Source organism: Tasmannia lanceolata, unplaced genomic scaffold (genome assembly GCF_043159265.1).
Source record: "Tasmannia lanceolata isolate RefF3 unplaced genomic scaffold, GAP_Taslan_0.1 ptg000003l, whole genome shotgun sequence".
Taxonomy (NCBI): Eukaryota; Viridiplantae; Streptophyta; class Magnoliopsida; order Canellales; family Winteraceae; genus Tasmannia; species Tasmannia lanceolata.
Genome location: NW_027518680.1, coordinates 7651490 through 7668920, shown reverse-complemented (window position 1 = coordinate 7668920; position 17431 = coordinate 7651490). Strand labels below are relative to the sequence as shown.

The following is a 17431-nucleotide window of genomic DNA, read 5'->3' as shown; positions in this document are numbered from 1 at the left end:
CCCATCTACCCACATATTTCAATCAACCACCTACATTCAAGCCTAAATTCCTCTGAAAACCTGTCCCTATTTTAGGCCATAATCCTCTGGCCATAAAAAAAAATAAGAAATATATATTTCCGTTGTTTTTTTATTGCGCTCGCTACCTCCCTGTGTATTTCAAATCCAAGCTTCCCCATGAGTAAGCGGACATGAAGAGGTGTGGGTGTCTTCTATAGTTCTAGTTGCGTTAAATAATTGGCTATCCTCTATCCTAACGTTATGATTGTTCCAGTGGGGTTATTCCCCTCAATTTTCCGTTCTCGTGGGGGTAAGTAGCTTCCCTTCTCCCACGACATTTACCCCAAATGTTGTGATTTGACTTAGTCATCTTCAATCTAATAATTGAAAGGCTATTGATGTTGGCACTACCATATTTTAATAATCGCAGAAACTCAGCTTGTCTTTTATTTTTTAATTGGCTTCATAGAGCACTTTAGAAACTGTCATAACCTTTTTAAAAGACAAGATATTAGTGCAATTATCAAAACATAGTTGTGCCCACTATTAGTTAGTTGATGTAACTAACCAAAGTGGCTACAATATCTGTCTACTACGGTTGTGTACCTTTCGATGTTTATTTTAATGAAAGCCTTAACCAGAGGCAAAATTAACAGAGCAACATTAATTCCTACCATGAGTCGTCTTATTTGGCATTTAATATCTTATTAAAAAGGACATGCTAGAAATGGCAGGAGTAGGGGGGTTATGTAGAAACCACAAAGGGGAAGTCCTCTAGGCCTACTCGGGGCCTATCGGAGTGGCAGACTCAAACGAGGCAGAGGTCCGAGCCGTTCATAGCGGGCTTCTCTCGATGCCTCGTCTAGAGTGCGACAAAATTATCGTCAAAGGGGATTCCTTAAATGTTATTCGCTGGCTTTCGGGTAACGCTTCTCCCCCTTGGCGATTTTTGCCTCTCTTAGAGGAAATAGAGGACAGAGCTAAGGGCTCCTCAATAGTTTTTCGCCATGTCAGGAGATCAGCCAATGCGGAAGCAGACACCCTTGCCAAGAAAGGAGTCTTTCGGGCCGCGTTTGAGTGCTTTGACTATCTACCTCCTTAAATTATTGTACTGCTATCTTTGTATTATCTTTGTTCCTTCAGGACCACCTCGGTTCTGTTTTTACATATATATATATATATATATATATATATATATATATTCTGTTGCCCTTTTCAAAAAAAAAGGACATGCTAGACTTAACATGAAAAAGATTACCAAACAAGGGGCAATAAGAACTACTTTCAAATGGAGATGCTGTTAGGAACACCCATTCCTGTGACCCCAGGTACAGAGAAGGGTTTAAGAAGCTCGTACGGGACAACACCAGCACCACTTCTATTTTTCAGAGTTGGATCCGCATTCCTCCAATCTATGATCCCTTCAATCTCCTTTAATCTCCCACTAAACTGTTTGAATGCCGCGTTTATAATTGGTTCCTCCACCCAAGCCCGCTCTGGCACATCTCCTAAATACTCCTCGTCGGGGTTATGGTTCGATAACACGTCCAAGATTGCCATCACTGTGGTGGCCTGAATTTGGCTAGGCAAAAGCTCTAGTAGTGTAGATTCTGGCCAATCCAGAAAGCGTGAGAATTCTTGGCTTGACTCATCTTCTATTGGCATGTTCTTTCGAGCAATCGTGGGCCGGTTGGGGAAGTACCTGTTCAAGTATAAATGATTAAATAACACCAACTCTAACAGCTTAAGCTTTTTGAGTAATTGGTCGATTCACATGGCATTTACACACGGGTGTTAAGTATAAATGATTACATCGGAAACATAATTTTCCACAAGTTTCCATTGAAAAAGTCTTAAAACACATGTAAAAATTTCAAAACATTCTCAAAACGTGTAAAATTATGTTTCCAATGCACCTTAATTAATCATTGCCCTACCAAAATCCATGATTAAGTAACAACTTTAATATCTTAAGCTTTTGGAGTAATTGGTTGATTCACATTACGCTGCAAATTGATATTGGCCGAAGTTGACGGCGGCGTGGTGGCCGGAAGCAACCCAAATGATAGTTGTAAGGATTTGGATTAGATCGTCAGTGGTTTTCAAGACCGGCCACCATGGTTCGTCTTTCTTGTCCTCATGGCCTTTAGTTCGGATTTCAGTCCACCATGATTGGAGTTCAGAGTCTGATGAAACGCCGTTTGGATCAGGATAGTAGTGAGTTACATAGTCGGTGATCCATTGCTTGAGGGCTGACCAGATGAGGAGGCCATCCTTGGCATAAGGGTAGTCCTCAATCGTCAATTTTAGGCCTTCGGCGGCCGTTGGATCCTCAACCGCCATGCCCCTATTATTTTGGAACATGAAAGTAGCTTTAGTTAGCTAAGATATTGAAAAGGAAAACACTTCCAAAGATTGTGGTTTATTTTATACATTCCCACCTCGAGCTTTGGGTGTTTTTCATTGAAGTAGTATGCTATTTGAATGAGTTTTCTTTTTGATTAATTTATTTTAGGTAAATTTACAAAAGAATTGCTTTGAATATCTGAAATGATAGGTGAATGACACTATTATTTGATTTAATATACGTGCCCCTAAAAGAAAGTTTTGCCCTCTTCTTCTTTTCACTTTTTTTCTTCTTTTCAAAATTTTTCTTCTTTTCCATCTCCGTCACCGCGCTGCAACTTAGAAGATGAAGAAGAGGAAGAGGAAGAAGAAGAGGAAGAATCAAAAAAAGGAAGAGGAAAAGGAAGAGGAGCCATTAGAAAATAGAGGAAGAGGAAGGAATAAAAAAAGGAAGAAGAAGAGGAAGATGAAGAGGAAGATGAAGAAGAAAAGACGGAAGGAGAAGGAAAAAGAAAAATGAAAGCAGGAAAAAATGGAATACGCTAGAAAAAAAAATGGAAGGTGCTGGAGAAAATTGTGGATGGATCAGTCTGCAATATTCACAGCAATAGTATGATGAAAATTGTATGTTTAGAAAAAATTGTTTGGAGAAAATGAAGAAAATACTAAGGTATTTTCATCATAATTTGATTAGGATTAGTGTTTGTCCTATTTATATAAGATTATTGATTTATTTCAATCTTTAAATATCTTGTACTTTTAGCAATACCATATTTTGAGATTATATAAAGGAAAATTTCCCCTCTAATGTTAAATTACTAGTTCTGCTAATGTAACTGAACAATCAACAACTCAAGATTATACATGGGATTACCTTTTAATCAGGTCAGCTGGTAGTGCCTCAGTGTCGAATCTCCACAACTGGTCATAGGCGTCAGAGCTTATTTCGATGGAGTACTTCCTTGGAGAGAAGCTGCTCTCTATGATTCCATTCGCGTTGATGAGAAAATCCCGTGCGAGTGCATTGATCTCCATTGTGTACCGGAGATGGGGGTGTAAAAGTCTATAAATTGGGTGCATCACACTTAATTGCCGATTTGTTGCAATTACGTAAGGCTCTGTGCAGCAATGTGTTCTTAGCCTGCAAAAGCATAGATCACATTCTTATAGCTAGATTTGAAACATAGTGATGAGAGAACTTCGATGTTTCACCAGTTAAGTTTGATTATAAAAGATTAATCTTTTTTGGCAAAGTCAATCTCAATAGTGTTTTTAATAGAAATGTAGTGTTTTAACATGACGAATCAAACAAAATGCCTAGAGAAACATAATTTTTCTCAACTTTAGATCTTTTGAATCCCGGCTAACTTTGGGGGGGAAATAGGCTTAATGAATGTTGGAATGAGACCAACTAGATGGAAGGAGAAGATGCATGTGACTCAAGAGAATAAAATTGTTCTCTTAAGACCAAAAGCACAAAGAATGAAGCCTAAGATGTTACACTAGTCAACAGGCTTACATGGGAAAATGGAGATTAACATTTCTTAACTATATTTAGCTTCCCTAAGCTGCCACGAAAACACTAACAAATGTAAAACATAAGTAAAGTAGATGACTAGCACAATTCCAAAACAAAACCTAAGGCCCACGAACATAAACCCACAAGAGAGTAAATTTCCCATGCAGTCAAGTCAATGTGACAAGTCTCAATTTAGTTGGTCCTAAAGTATCAAAGTTCCAATGCATCAACATTCAATGGGTGCATGGCTAGCTCCATGCATGTAGCAAGTTTCAAGATAGTCAAATTGTCAAGCTTAGATTTCCAACAATGAAACGAAAGGTAGGTGGATTCTTATAAGAACTTCGATGTTTCACCATTTAACTTTGAGATCAATCCTTTGGTGGCATAGAGCCATAGACAATCTCAATATTATTTTAATAGAAATATAATGTTTTCTCACGACGAACCCAACAAAATGCTTAAAGAAATACAAGCTTATTTAATGTCTGATCTTTCGAATTCTTACTAACTTGGGGGCAACAAAAAAAGGGCTAATGAAATGAAAGGAGGGTGAATTCTTACCAGTGGCTGATAAGCTGGTGATAGCCAGAGCAATGAGCACAGACATGAACCTTAGCGAGCTTCCAGAGCCAGGCGTTGGTGGCATCCCAGCCAGGAGTGAAGACTCTCTTCCATTGGGGTTTGGTTGGCGAAGGGGGGCGAGTAAGCTCAATCGCAATGGGCATCAGAGTGTCCTCATGGGAAAGAAAAAAGAGCGTGCGTGACCCATACAGTGTGGTGTCTTCTAGCTCTCTTACTTTGTTCACATGTGGTAAAAACAAATCATGATAATCTAGAATGAACAGCTTTTTCTGCTTTATGGCCTGCAAAAAATAAGTGGGGTTAGAGAGATGATTCCTTCTCTGTAGCTCTTCGACATATCTAATACCATCTCAGCATCACCCTATTATTTGTATATGAACTAATGAGATGAAAAACGTGGGTGGTCATACCACTTCCCCTGAGAGAACCCTCTGTGTTCTGAACTTTGATAAAAAAAATAATTATATAAGAGCATGTTGTTTTCTTCCTTACCTCTTCCACTGTCATAACCGATTTTATTTCTCGTTCGATAATTTCTTTCGTGATTGCAGACTCCGGTGGGCCATAGATCTCAGGATCGAGTTTGCTCGACAATGGGAATTCCTGCACAAATTTCAATTTAAATTGCATAATTGAAGCAATTTAATTAACATGGGAATTGAGCCTTTAGCTCAAATGGTTAGTCTTTGTATCTCAATCTAGAGGTCTTAGGTTCAATCCCAGCATAACTGCCTCTCTTTTTGCTTTTTGAGCTGGTAATTTTTAATATCATGGAGTTGTTGGGTTTTAAACTCAGGACCTGCCATATGTATGAGGCAATTGCTGCAACCAAGTACTCCAAAAGCTTAAGCTGTTAGTGTTGATGTTATTTAATCATTGGAAAACAATTCCAAAACAGGATTTTGTTTTGAAAATAAAGATGAAAGTCAAACAATTTGCATTAGAGGGGAGCTCACTTTGTCGTCTTGCACATCAGCGCACATCAGCGCATGTATCGGATTTTTTCTGTATTTCCCAAACGAAATCCCATTTTGCTAGCAGTTATACTTCAATATCCTCGACGTTAATATACTTATGTATATTAAACGAGGTATGCTAAACTCAAGGGCACCCTTGCAAAAATCAGCTGATCAAAGGGTGCTCCCATTGGCTGCATGTCACCAAAGTGCATTATATGAAAGGATGCCCCTGAGTTTAAGATTAAATGCACTTTGGTGACGTGCCGCCAATCGGGGTACCCTTTCAGCTGATTGTTGCAAGGGTGCCCCCTGAGTTAGGAATTCCTTGTATTAAACACCTCACACATAGGATCCCATGCATGCATGCATGCTTCTATGTAATATGTTCTTACAGTAACCAATTTGATAGAGAACGCATGGCGTTGAACAGTGGGGAAGCCAGGATTTACACATAAGGGGGGCAAGCTTATACATAGGGGGCAGCTCAAATTTTAAAGGGGGCTAGGCTCAATTGGGTTGGGCCTATTAAGGACTTTGGCCTAATTAAGTTGGGCCTTATGCGACATGTAGCTCCGCCCCTGGTGTTGAACAAGTATTTTATTTTTTATTTTCTATATTTTCGTCATCTTAACAAGTATTTTATTTTTTATTTTCTATATTTTCGTCATTTTATTTGTTGCATATTTTTAAAGCATCAAATCTTGGTCTTTTGGCATGATTTTAGAAAGGTTTTTTCTGCATGTAAGCTTCTAGGTTTCAATATATGTTCTTACCGTAACCAATTGAATGGCCATAGGGTTGATGCCTGCAAGAGTCTGACGAGCGAACTCCTCGTCTCTAATCCAAGAGAATATGTCTCCTATGGAGAAAAAGTAAGGAAAAAATGGATAAGAGAGAGGTATCATTCAAAAAACGATTGAGAGAGATATTGATCTTATTCTTACTTTTAATCATTTTGGGGGTCTCAAAGAGTAAGAGGTCATCTTCACCATCTTTAATAGCCTTAACAAGCCTTGGGAGGAGGAGCTGAAAGAACCCAGCCTTTTTAGGGGGTGGTAAGGTCAGACCTGCATTAAAGAGGTCGTCTATGTTCTTGAAAAGAGGGAATCCGAGCTTCGTATCCACTAAAGCTGTCTCAATGGAAGGAACTAAAGCATGCAATACTGATTTCAATGTCTTTGCTGAGAAGGTCACATCCTTCACCTCCGAGAATGCTTCATCTCTTGGCACATAGGTCGACCCACTTTTTTCCGATAAAGGATCTGAGTCATGCACACACTATAAACAACATTAATTTCTCAAAGATAGATTTAGGACATTCTATTTGCGTCTGGGAAATGATATTTCCACCCCTTCTCCCAAAATTCCACCCGTTTTGTTTGTCTTTTACTGAAAGTAAAGTGATGTTTGTGAAATGACAAACAAAAGGTGGGAGCGCAACTTGGGTCGGGTCCAACCCGAACAATGGGTTTAACCCGATTTCTACCGGGGTTAGGTTGGCCTTCTGTTGAGTTGGGTTGGGAAAAGCCAATCCGATTTAATTATGGATTGGGTTAGTGTTGAGGCACATCATCATAAGAAGGATAGATACACGAGCTTGGTATGAGGGGATGCTTTCTATTTATAAAATATTACAACAATTTCTTGTTATAAGAGATTACAAGAGAGAGAGAGAAGGCAGAGGTTATCTCTTTAGGAGATGCAAAAGAACATGTAAAATTCAAAATTCAAAATTTTATTGAGACCCGACCGCAACTTCGAACCCAAAATATATATATATATATATATATATATATATATATATATATATATATATATATATATATAGAGAGAGAGAGAGAGAGAGAGAGAGAGAGAGAGAGGAAAGGGTTCCTGCTAACGTTAGCAGCTAGCTTAGCTGCTAACGTTAGTGTAAAACAAGGGTGGGCCACATTGTTGGGCTGATCCTAAGCATTCATTTGAAAGGCCGCATCATAGATGGAGTGTGTACCAAAAATCAGCTTTAAATGGACAAAGGAGTAGAAAAGGAAACATTTATTTGAATTTTCTTCCAAAATTCTAATAGAATTACACATCACTTTTTTTTGCTTTTGTTAACAAAGGAGTATAAAAGGAAACATTTATTTGAATTTCTTCCAAAATTCTAATAGAATTATACATCACTTTTTTTTGCTTTTGTTAACAAAAGCCCCCATTAAAGCTCCATATTTCCAATCATACCCCTTCACAATACCTATTTTACCCTGCTTTTTCAATTTTTTATTATATATTTTGTCCACAAAGTCAACATGGTGGCCTTTTTTCTTTGCAAGATTACGGATTTGGTGCATATGTTACATAATATTACGTATTTTTGTGAACATATTACATAATACTACGGATTCATGACATCTTTCAAAATATTGACGAACCCGATTATTTTTTAACACAGAACGCGTGCGTTTGGTACATAATACTACGGATTTCGGCCACCTGTCAAAATATTCTGGATCCCACTATATCTATATAGCAGAAGAGAAAAGGGAATAATTTTTTGATTTATTTTAAAATTCTGTCAATTTAACACATCAACATGTTGGTTTTTTACTGTTTAATGCCCTTGCCATATGTATGTCTAAACTAACTATGTGAGGGTAAAAAAGTCATTTTATTATTTGCCCCCTACTTTTTTAATATGAATGTGTCACAAAAGTCAACATTGGCAACCTTTCTATATGCAAAATTATGAAAAGTTTGTAGTAATTACATGATATTACGAATTCCGGTCACCTTAAAAAATATTGACGAATTCCGTGCACCTTAAGAGGCACAACAATTATGGAAACCTTTATAGATTGGAGGGCTAGGATCATCCTATGGAAATGATTTTACAGGCACAACCTATTTATGTTGTGTTCCATCACATGGACGGTTTGGATCAACCTATGATGTGGTCTGTACAGTTCTTTGTCGGCCCGTGCATCGCACGGGGTCTTTTACTAGTGGGTGTGTGTGTGTGTGTGTGTGTGTATATATATATATATATATATATATATATATATATATATATATATATATATAGATAGAAGAGAAGAGAATAATTTTTTGATTTATTTCAAAATTCTGTCAATTTAACACATCAACATGGTGGTTTTTTACTGTTTAATGCCCTTGCCATATGTATGTCCAAACTAACTATATGAGGGTAAACAAGTCATTTTATTGTTTTCCCCCTACTTTTTTTAATATGAATGTGTCACGAAAGGCAACATTGGCAGCCTTTCTATATGCAAAATTACAGAAAGTTCGTAGTAATTACATGTTATTACGAATTCTGGACACCTTTAAAAATATTGACGAATTCTAGGCACCTTTAGAGGAACAACAATTATGGAAGCCTCTATAGATTGGAGGGCTAGGATCAGCCTATAGAAATGATTTTACGAGCACAACCTATTTATGTTGTGTTCCATCACATGGACGGTTTAGATCAACCTATGATGTAGTTCGTACAGTTCTTTGTCGGCCCGTGCATCGCACGAGATTTTTTACTAGTATATATATATATATATATATATATATATATATATAGCAGAAGAGAAAAGAGAATAATTTTTTGATTTATTTCAAAATTCATCTAATTTAACACATCAACATGGTGGTTTTTTACAGTTAATGCCCTTGTCATATGTATGTCCAAACTAACTATGTGAGGGTCAACAAGTCATTTTAGTATTTTCCCCCTACTTTTTTTAATATAAATGTGTCACGAAAGTCAACATTGACAGCGTTTCTATATGCAAAATTATGGAAAGTTTGTAGTAATTACATGATATTACGAATTCAAGACACCTTTAAAAATATTGACGAATTCCAGACACCTTCAGATGAACAACAATTATAGAAACCTCTATAGATTGGAGGGCTAAGATCAGCCTATGGAAATGATTTTACGGATCCAGCCTATTTACGTTGTGTTCCATCACATGGATGGTTTGGATCAACTTATGATGTGGTCCGTACAGTTCTTTGTCGGCCCGTGCATTGCAGAGGGTTTTTTTACTAGTATATATACATACATATATATATATATATATATATATATATATATATATATATATATATATATATATATATATGTATGAGAAAACTGTTGGTGAGGCGCACCACTTTTTTGGTGCGCTTAAGTTGTTATAAGGCCCACATTGGTGTGCTTAAGCGGGGCCCAACGGGACCCAAACATTTAAACGAATGGGAAGTGTTATAACATATATATATATATATATATATATATATATATATATATATATATAGAGAGAGAGAGAGAGAGAGAGAGAGAGAACTGTTGGCGCACCATTTTTTGTGCCCTTAAGTTGTTATAACGCCTCCCATTGGTTCCTGTATGTGGAACCCAAACATTTAAATGAATGAGAGGCGTTATAACCACTTAAGCACACCAACACTTTTCTCATATATATATATATATATATATATATATATATATATATGAGAAAACGGTTCCTACACACATGTGTAGATAAGTTATCTACACACTAGCTTAAAATACAGTGGGGGCCACATTATTTGGGTGATCCAAACCATTCATTTTTAAGGTCCTCACATAGATAGGGTGTCCACAAAAAATCAGATCCATAGGATCATCCTAACCATTCGAACTGTGGAGGGAAAAAAAGGACTAATTTGTGAAGGTTTAAAGACATCCATTTTACCTCCACAAATCGTAGGGTTGGGATGATCCTATGGATCTGATTTTTTGTAGACACCATATCTATGTGAGGGCCTTTAAAATGGATGGCTTGGATCACCCAAACAATGTGGGCCCGCACTGTATTTTAAGCTAGTGTGTAGAGAACTCTCTACACATATGTGTAGGAACTGTTTTCTCTCTCTCTCTCTCTCTCTCTCTCTCTCTCTCTCTATATATATATATATATATATATATAGGAAAATGATTGTGAGCTTGAAGGTCCTATAGCTTATATGAGCTTGAGGGCCCAAACACATGGGTCCCACACTTTTTGTGGTGATCCAAACCATTCATTTGCAAGGCCCCATCATAGATAGGGTGTGTACCAAAAATCAGCTCCATTGGATCATCCTAACCCCTCCAAAAGCAGAGGGCAAAAATGGGCAGATTTGTGGCAAATGGTATCTGTCCATTTTGCCCTCCACTTTTGGATGGGTTAGGATGATCCTATGGAGCTGATTTTTTGTACACACCCTATCTAAGTAAGGGCCTTTCAAATGAATGCTTTGGATCATCCTAATAATGTGGGCCCACATGTGTTTGGGCCCTCAAGCTCATATAAGCTATATGAGCTTCAAGCTCACAATCATTTTCCTCATATATATATATATATATATATATATATATATATATATATATATATATATATATATATATAGTTTTTTTTTTTTTTTTTTCTAATTTTGCCCTTGGCCAACCTAAACCGAGCTGACCCAAGGACAGAAGGGTGGCGTCAGGTTTGAGTGATTTAAAGGAGAGTTAGGTTAGGGTTGACACTCATCAACCTGATCTTCAGGTTGGGCTGGGTTAGTGTTGAGGTACCATGGATTGGGTTATAGGGCTGGGCTGGCTTCAACCCAACCCGACCCTGACCAATTGACACCCTTAACAAAATGGGAGAAAATTCGGAAAAAAGGGTTTTCTCTAATGAAGACATGATCATTATTCCTCTTTAGAACATATATCCTTTTGAGTTTGCATGCATGGAAGAGGAAAGTTTATGGCATCGAACCTTTCTTCGATCTTCCCCGCCCTGTCCTACAACGCCTTGGATAAGGGTGGTCTTTGCCACCAAGAACAGGTCTCGAAAGGTCATCGCTCTTGTCAGGGTTTCCTAGATCATTGTATCTGTCATAATCGTAAATCCTCTCAAAGGTCTTGCGTTCTCCTTCTCCATTGCCTCGTAGAGTTTCCAATTCCTTCTCCCTCAGCCGCTTCAGACCACTTGGTGTCTGTGATGGCAAGTAAGACTGTTCCACACACAAATACACGTAAGTACGTAAAAATACTGTTGCTGAAATGGTTGAAAAATTGTATTTCAAAATTCAACCCATATCTTTAGGTAAAAGGTTTTTCCAGGTAAAACATTTCATCAAAAGATCTTGAAAAGTTTGGAAAAAGATACTAAGACATGAGCTTGTGTTCTTGACACCTTGTGTCAGGTTCATAAAATGGCCATGTCCACTGAAGTAGAGATATGTTGGTTAATTTGTAAAAAGATGGGGGTATTTTTGTCCAGAAAACATTGCCAATTAGTGCATTGTTTGTCGGTTGAATTAATTTAATAATTATTTTACAAGTTCGTGGGTGGTTGCTATTAAAAAGATAGTGGTATTTTTATCCAAAAATATTGCCAGTTAATGCATTTTTTGCCAGTGGAAATTCATTTGGGATCATAGAGAAAATCCTTTATCTCTAAGCTCTCTTTATTTTAAGGCTACTGATATTCCCACTACCATGTTTTGATATAACCAAACTCACCTTGTCTTTTTTACTTAACCAGTAATCAAATGCTAATACAATTCCCAAAAACTCTCACTAGCCAGTTGTTTTTTAAAAAACAGGGTGAGTTCATCCCATTTTCAAAACATGGTAGTGATATTAGTCAATTTTAATAATTGCTTTACAAGTTTGTTGGTGGTTGCTATTAAAAACCAATTTCTTATTAATCTTTTTCTTTAATTAGGTTTAGGTGTTTATTTCTTAGTAGGTGCTATTGAACAGCTGTGTTAAACAACCAATTACTCTTAAAGCTTAACCTGTCAGAGTTAGTGTTCTTCAATCATTTATATATACTTCAACACTCCCCCTCAAGCGTAGCCCCTTTTTTTTGGGTTCATCGTACTCATGGATTTTTTACAACTCTATAAGTTGTTGGGTTTGGAGCCCAAGACCTGCCCTGAGGCAATTGCTCTGATACCATGATACCATGTTAAACTTTTATCATTTATACTTCAATAACTTGCAACTCGAATAAAATAGAGCTTCTTCCTGCAAATATGCTAAGTGATGAGAGAGAGAGAGAGAGAGAAAGAGCAGACCTTGCTACCAAAGAAGACCCTCTTCTCTGGACTAGCGGTCTTGGAATGAACCCATGAATTGCATGTAAAATGAAGAGGTCCGTTGGGAAATCCGGAGAGAACAATGTCTTTAAAGTACATCTCCTTGTGGTGCTCATTTGTTACAAAAATACCTCCAATTTCACCAAAATTCTTCTCAACCTCGAAATCAGCCTCATATTTCACCTCATCATTCGAATGACTCAACTTTGACCTATGTGCCTCTGCCTTAATTGTATTCTTCTCCAATCCAGTTCCTTCAAAATAAATAAATAAAACAAATTTTGTCTAGACCATGAAATCAAATTGCAGATTAGGAGTTCAACAGTTATGTTTTTCAAATAGTTATGTATAGTGCAAGAGGGTGCACAATTTAATGATTAGAAGCATAAATACCATAATAATAATTTGGCCTGAGAAGAATGAGTTCAAATTGAACAGGGATGGTGCTTCCAAAGGCAATCCTGGTTTTGTGGTGGAGGATTTATAAGAAACCATAAATGTGAGATTTTATTTGCTTTTTCTCACTTTTATGATAATGGCACTAACTTGTAGGCAGAGACTAGAAGTATGTTGGATGAGCTGAGGTACTCTAAAGTATCGGCCTATCTAACATTTGGCTGGAAGCAGACAATTAAACCTCGATTGATAAGGTTGTTGACAAGAAGGAATCCCCATGGTCCATTAAATATTATTGACAGGAACTTAAATCTTTGGTTATAGAGTTGAGGCCAAAAGGACCACCTTAAGATGCGGCTCTTTGGGCATTCTAGGTATATATGTCCCCCTCTTCTACTTTTTTATTCCCTCCCATGGTCACTCGTCTGAGTTGACTCGTATTTGACTCACTTTTCGAGTTGAGTTTTCATTTGAACTATGTGGGTGGTGGCTAGTCTGGTACAAATTGCTATCCAACCATCACTGTTATGGTTGTACAAGATTCAGCCTCGGTACCCACATTTGCTACTCCAAATGGTCCAGAATGAATGGAGTTTGTGGTTGGGAAGACACCAAAAGCGCATCATTCGCTCCCATTAAAATGTGTTGCATCTCATCATTTACGAAACCATTATTTGTCTTCATTTGTACACCCATATTCAAGATCTATCTGTACTACAGGTAACGACAACGTTGTCATAATCTACCTCACACACTTCATCTGTTCTTTTACCCTATTTTTTGAATGAGAAAGATGTTTTACCAAAGATTAAGAAGATTTTTCATGAGAAAGTCAGCAGAAATTAAAAAAAAAAAAAAACAATCATAGGTTAGAATAGTCGGACTAATGAGGCACGACGCAGCCATGTGAGCGCCGCTCCCAATAATTTTGCCCCTCAAAAAAGGGAAGTGATATTTACGCCCTTTTGATCACCAGGGACACACAACGCCAGTGTACGTGGCAATCAAGGCCATTGGATTTTTTTTTACGTCAAGTACATGAGCCCCCTTTTAGTCATTGATACACTGGCGCCAGGTGTCCCTGGAAATGAAAAGGGGCGTAAGTATCACTTCCCATCATGGTACAATATATTTTGGCTGCTGATATTCACACATTCTCATCTTGTCTTTTATTATTTAAACAGCTGTCAAAAGGTTATTAAATTCACTAAAAAGCTTTAATAAGGCAATTAAAAAAGAATAGACAAGCTGAGTTTGAACAGTGATTAAAACATGCTAGTGTCAATATCAGTAGCCTATATTTTTATGACAAGTAGTAAAGTAACATTTCCTGTAGCTTTGCCGTGAACTAAGATCCATCCAAACAAAGTTTCTAAGCGAAAAATTAAATAAGTTTTTGGCTGATTTCTATGCAACGTTGCATAGAAATCAGCAAGACCACCTTGTAATTCAGTGATTTTTCGAGTAGGATCTTTTTGAATTGCAAGAAAAATATTTCTTGTGAAAAATTTCTTCCTGGATAAATTATTTCATTTCCACAATTTAGAGGGAACTGATATGGTTATGACTTATTTAGAGGGTTATCATTATAAATTGAAGGTCTCTTCAAAATAAAACTTGAACTGATGCGGTTAAAGTTACTTCTTTAATTTTCATAAAAAAGCAAGAAACTCTGGAAAAGTTTTTCTTTTACGAACTTTTCCAAAGAAATCCAGCAATCCAAACATGGCCTTACTCTCCCTTATTTTGGTAGAGAACCTATCCATAACCTTTCATTTCTTGCTTAGATTTTTCCTACATATTTATTTCCCAACCAGTTCAAAAATTCTTATCCAACGGTCACTGGTAGTTCTTTTTCCTAATGATCAGGCCCTGGACCCAACATTTTCCACTTGTACGTGATCCTTTCCATTGACCCAATAGGCAACCATGAGCCCGAACTGCTGGGGTTGGTCCCATCTCATTTGGATTATCCTAGCCCTTGAATGGAAAGGGATTCTCCTAAGCGTTGATCTAACAGATATGGTGTTCGTCCAGGATGGGCTATTCAAGCTCTAATATATGTAAGATTTTAATTCCTCCATGTTAGGAGATCAACGAATCGAACGGGCGGATCGGCTTTCCCAGGAGATTTTAATTATTTTGACAAAAATTCAATGATAATAATAGTATGAAAAATCTCTGAAAAAAACTATACTGAGGAAAGAGGGGAAAGGAGCCAAAATTTTGTTCTGATAATCACTTACTTGGATCAAGCTCGCTGCTGACAAGCTCGAGAAGAAGAGATTTACCAAGCAAATCGCTTATATCATCGAGGCCACGATCCCACCCTACGTCTGTAAGGAAGCCGCCGATGGTTTTCTTAATGGTGACAACGGCGTTAACACTGACAGTCGTCCGTGCTGTGGTGGTCCCATGTACGGGATCATTGGTCGTGGCTTCACAGCGAATGCTACCAGATTTTGGTCTCCGGTGACGGAAAATGACTGGGGTGATTTGGAAAATAGATGCAGGCGTCCAGTAATGGGAAGTGACGGAGCTATGGAGGAGGATGGGGGAGGGAGCAAGGGGAGATGGGTGGAGCTGAGACTTCAACATTTTGGGTGTAGTAAGGGTTAGGAAATATGAGGAATGGGTTGTGCAATTTCACCTTATATAAAAGAATTCTCTCTCTCCTCTTTCTACAAAAAAAAATATGTACATGAGTTTCATGAGGTATAATTGTGGTGGAATACAATTGGATATTGCTAACCTCACCTCGGATTACTTTAAGCAACTCTCTCTCTCTCTCTCACCCACCTTTTTTAATGAAAATCAGTACATTAAAGCATGTGATTCTTCTGAATTGGGCTGCAACTCGAGCCGGGTTTTACCCGACCCGCATCGACCCGACCCGAAAATAGCCTGGGTTGGGTTCAGGTTTCTCGGGTTTCGGGTCGAGCCGGGTTGGGCATCCAAAAGTCCGCATGAATCTCAAGTCGAGCCGGGTTTGAAGGGGCCCGACCCGACCCTAGTCACATAAGTTATAGTGTGTTTTTTTTTTTCATTTGTTAGTTAAAAGTTAAAAGTGAAAACCCACGCACGCACTGTTATAGTATGTGAGTGTAATTTCTGCTTCTATGAGTTGAGTTGAGTTGATTCAAGTGTTTGATTCAGCATTGATTGATTGTAATTATAGCATTGTTTGATTACAACATTGTTTGATTCAAGTGTAATGTGAGTGTAATTTCTGCTTCTATGAGTTGAGTTGCCTTGCCAAACAAGAGTTTTCCTTAAAAAATTGGGTCAACGTGAAAAAACCCAACCCGACCCGAGATTTATCATGGGTAGGGCCGGGTTTGGGAATCATGGGTTTTCCGGAAAAAAAACCCGACCGGAGATATTTCTCGGGTAGGGTTGGGTTTTCCAAAACCCGACCCGCCCGACCCGAGTTGCAGCCCTACTTCTGAAACCTCTCTCTCTCTCACTCACACACACTGACACACACAAGTACACAGCCTCCTCTTTTCTTTTTTTTTATGAAGAACAGTACATCAAGGCATGTGATACTTCTGAAACGTTCAATAGTAATGGCTATATTTTAAAAAGTTGCTAAATTACTTTAAGCGTCCACGCCTATTTCTCTTGTTTGGTAACTATATCACAATCAGTCAATCATTATCATCTTGCATAAATATAAATATAAGATGGTGTTTTTATATGGTGTCAGCCCTTGAGGTCCCTTATTTTTTAGAACCACACAATTGGATGGTCCAAAGTGTCCATGTGATGGACCACAACGAAAATAGATTGTGCCCAAAAAATCAATTCTATAGGATAGGAGGACTAAGATCCTACTTTGGTTTATTTGCAAAAACAGGCTTCTAGTTTGACTATTCACAAATAGAGTCATCACATTTGAGTGAATTTTGCAAATCAGTTCATGCCATCAATTTGTGACCAAAACATGCATGTTAGATTTTTGTTACTCGTAAAAAGACCAAAATGTCCTTTTATACCTGAAAAGGGCGAGCATTACCTTGTAAAATGACCAAAATACCTGAGATGCTCAAGTATATGTTTTGATAGGGTTGGTCCCACCAAAATCAACTAAAACCCATGCATTGGGTAGGGCCCACCATTTTACACCTCAACTTTTGATGGGGTGGGAGCTTAGCACAAGCAAAAAATGCTAGCACATAAAGAAATGATCTTTCCCACACCACCCTTTATTCAAAACGTATCATTGAGGGTCATATTTATGTCTTTTCACATATAAGGATACTGTGATCTTTTTACGAGTCAAAAAGAATCTCGGCTATTTTGGTCACAAATTGATGGCATGACTTGATTTGGAAAATTCACTCAAATGTGATGTCTCTATTTGTAAATTATCAAACTATAAGAGATTTTTTTGCAAATGAACTATAGTAAAATACTTCATTTTGGAAAAACCCTTTATTTTATTTGCAGATGGGACATTAAAACTAGAAGGCATTATGAGCCATTGACTATATAGATATAATTTTTAAGACTATTTTAACTGTAACACCCAGCC

General features: G+C 37.6%; 1 protein-coding gene across 1 annotated transcript; it reads right to left on the bottom strand.

The window, feature by feature from the left end:
* Nucleotides 1–1177: 1177 nt before the first annotated feature.
* LOC143849896 (linoleate 13S-lipoxygenase 2-1, chloroplastic-like) lies at nucleotides 1178–15507 on the bottom strand. Its single transcript, XM_077359191.1, has 10 exons — nucleotides 15141–15507; nucleotides 12478–12752; nucleotides 11169–11406; nucleotides 6354–6671; nucleotides 6183–6268; nucleotides 4943–5053; nucleotides 4430–4731; nucleotides 3221–3487; nucleotides 2006–2347; nucleotides 1178–1702 (listed from the first exon to the last, which is right to left on the bottom strand). Exons 1-10 carry the CDS (start codon nucleotides 15490–15492, stop codon nucleotides 1285–1287), a joined length of 2709 nt encoding a protein of 902 aa, XP_077215306.1. The 5' UTR covers nucleotides 15493–15507; the 3' UTR covers nucleotides 1178–1284.
* Between the last annotated feature and the right edge of the window lie 1924 nt (nucleotides 15508–17431).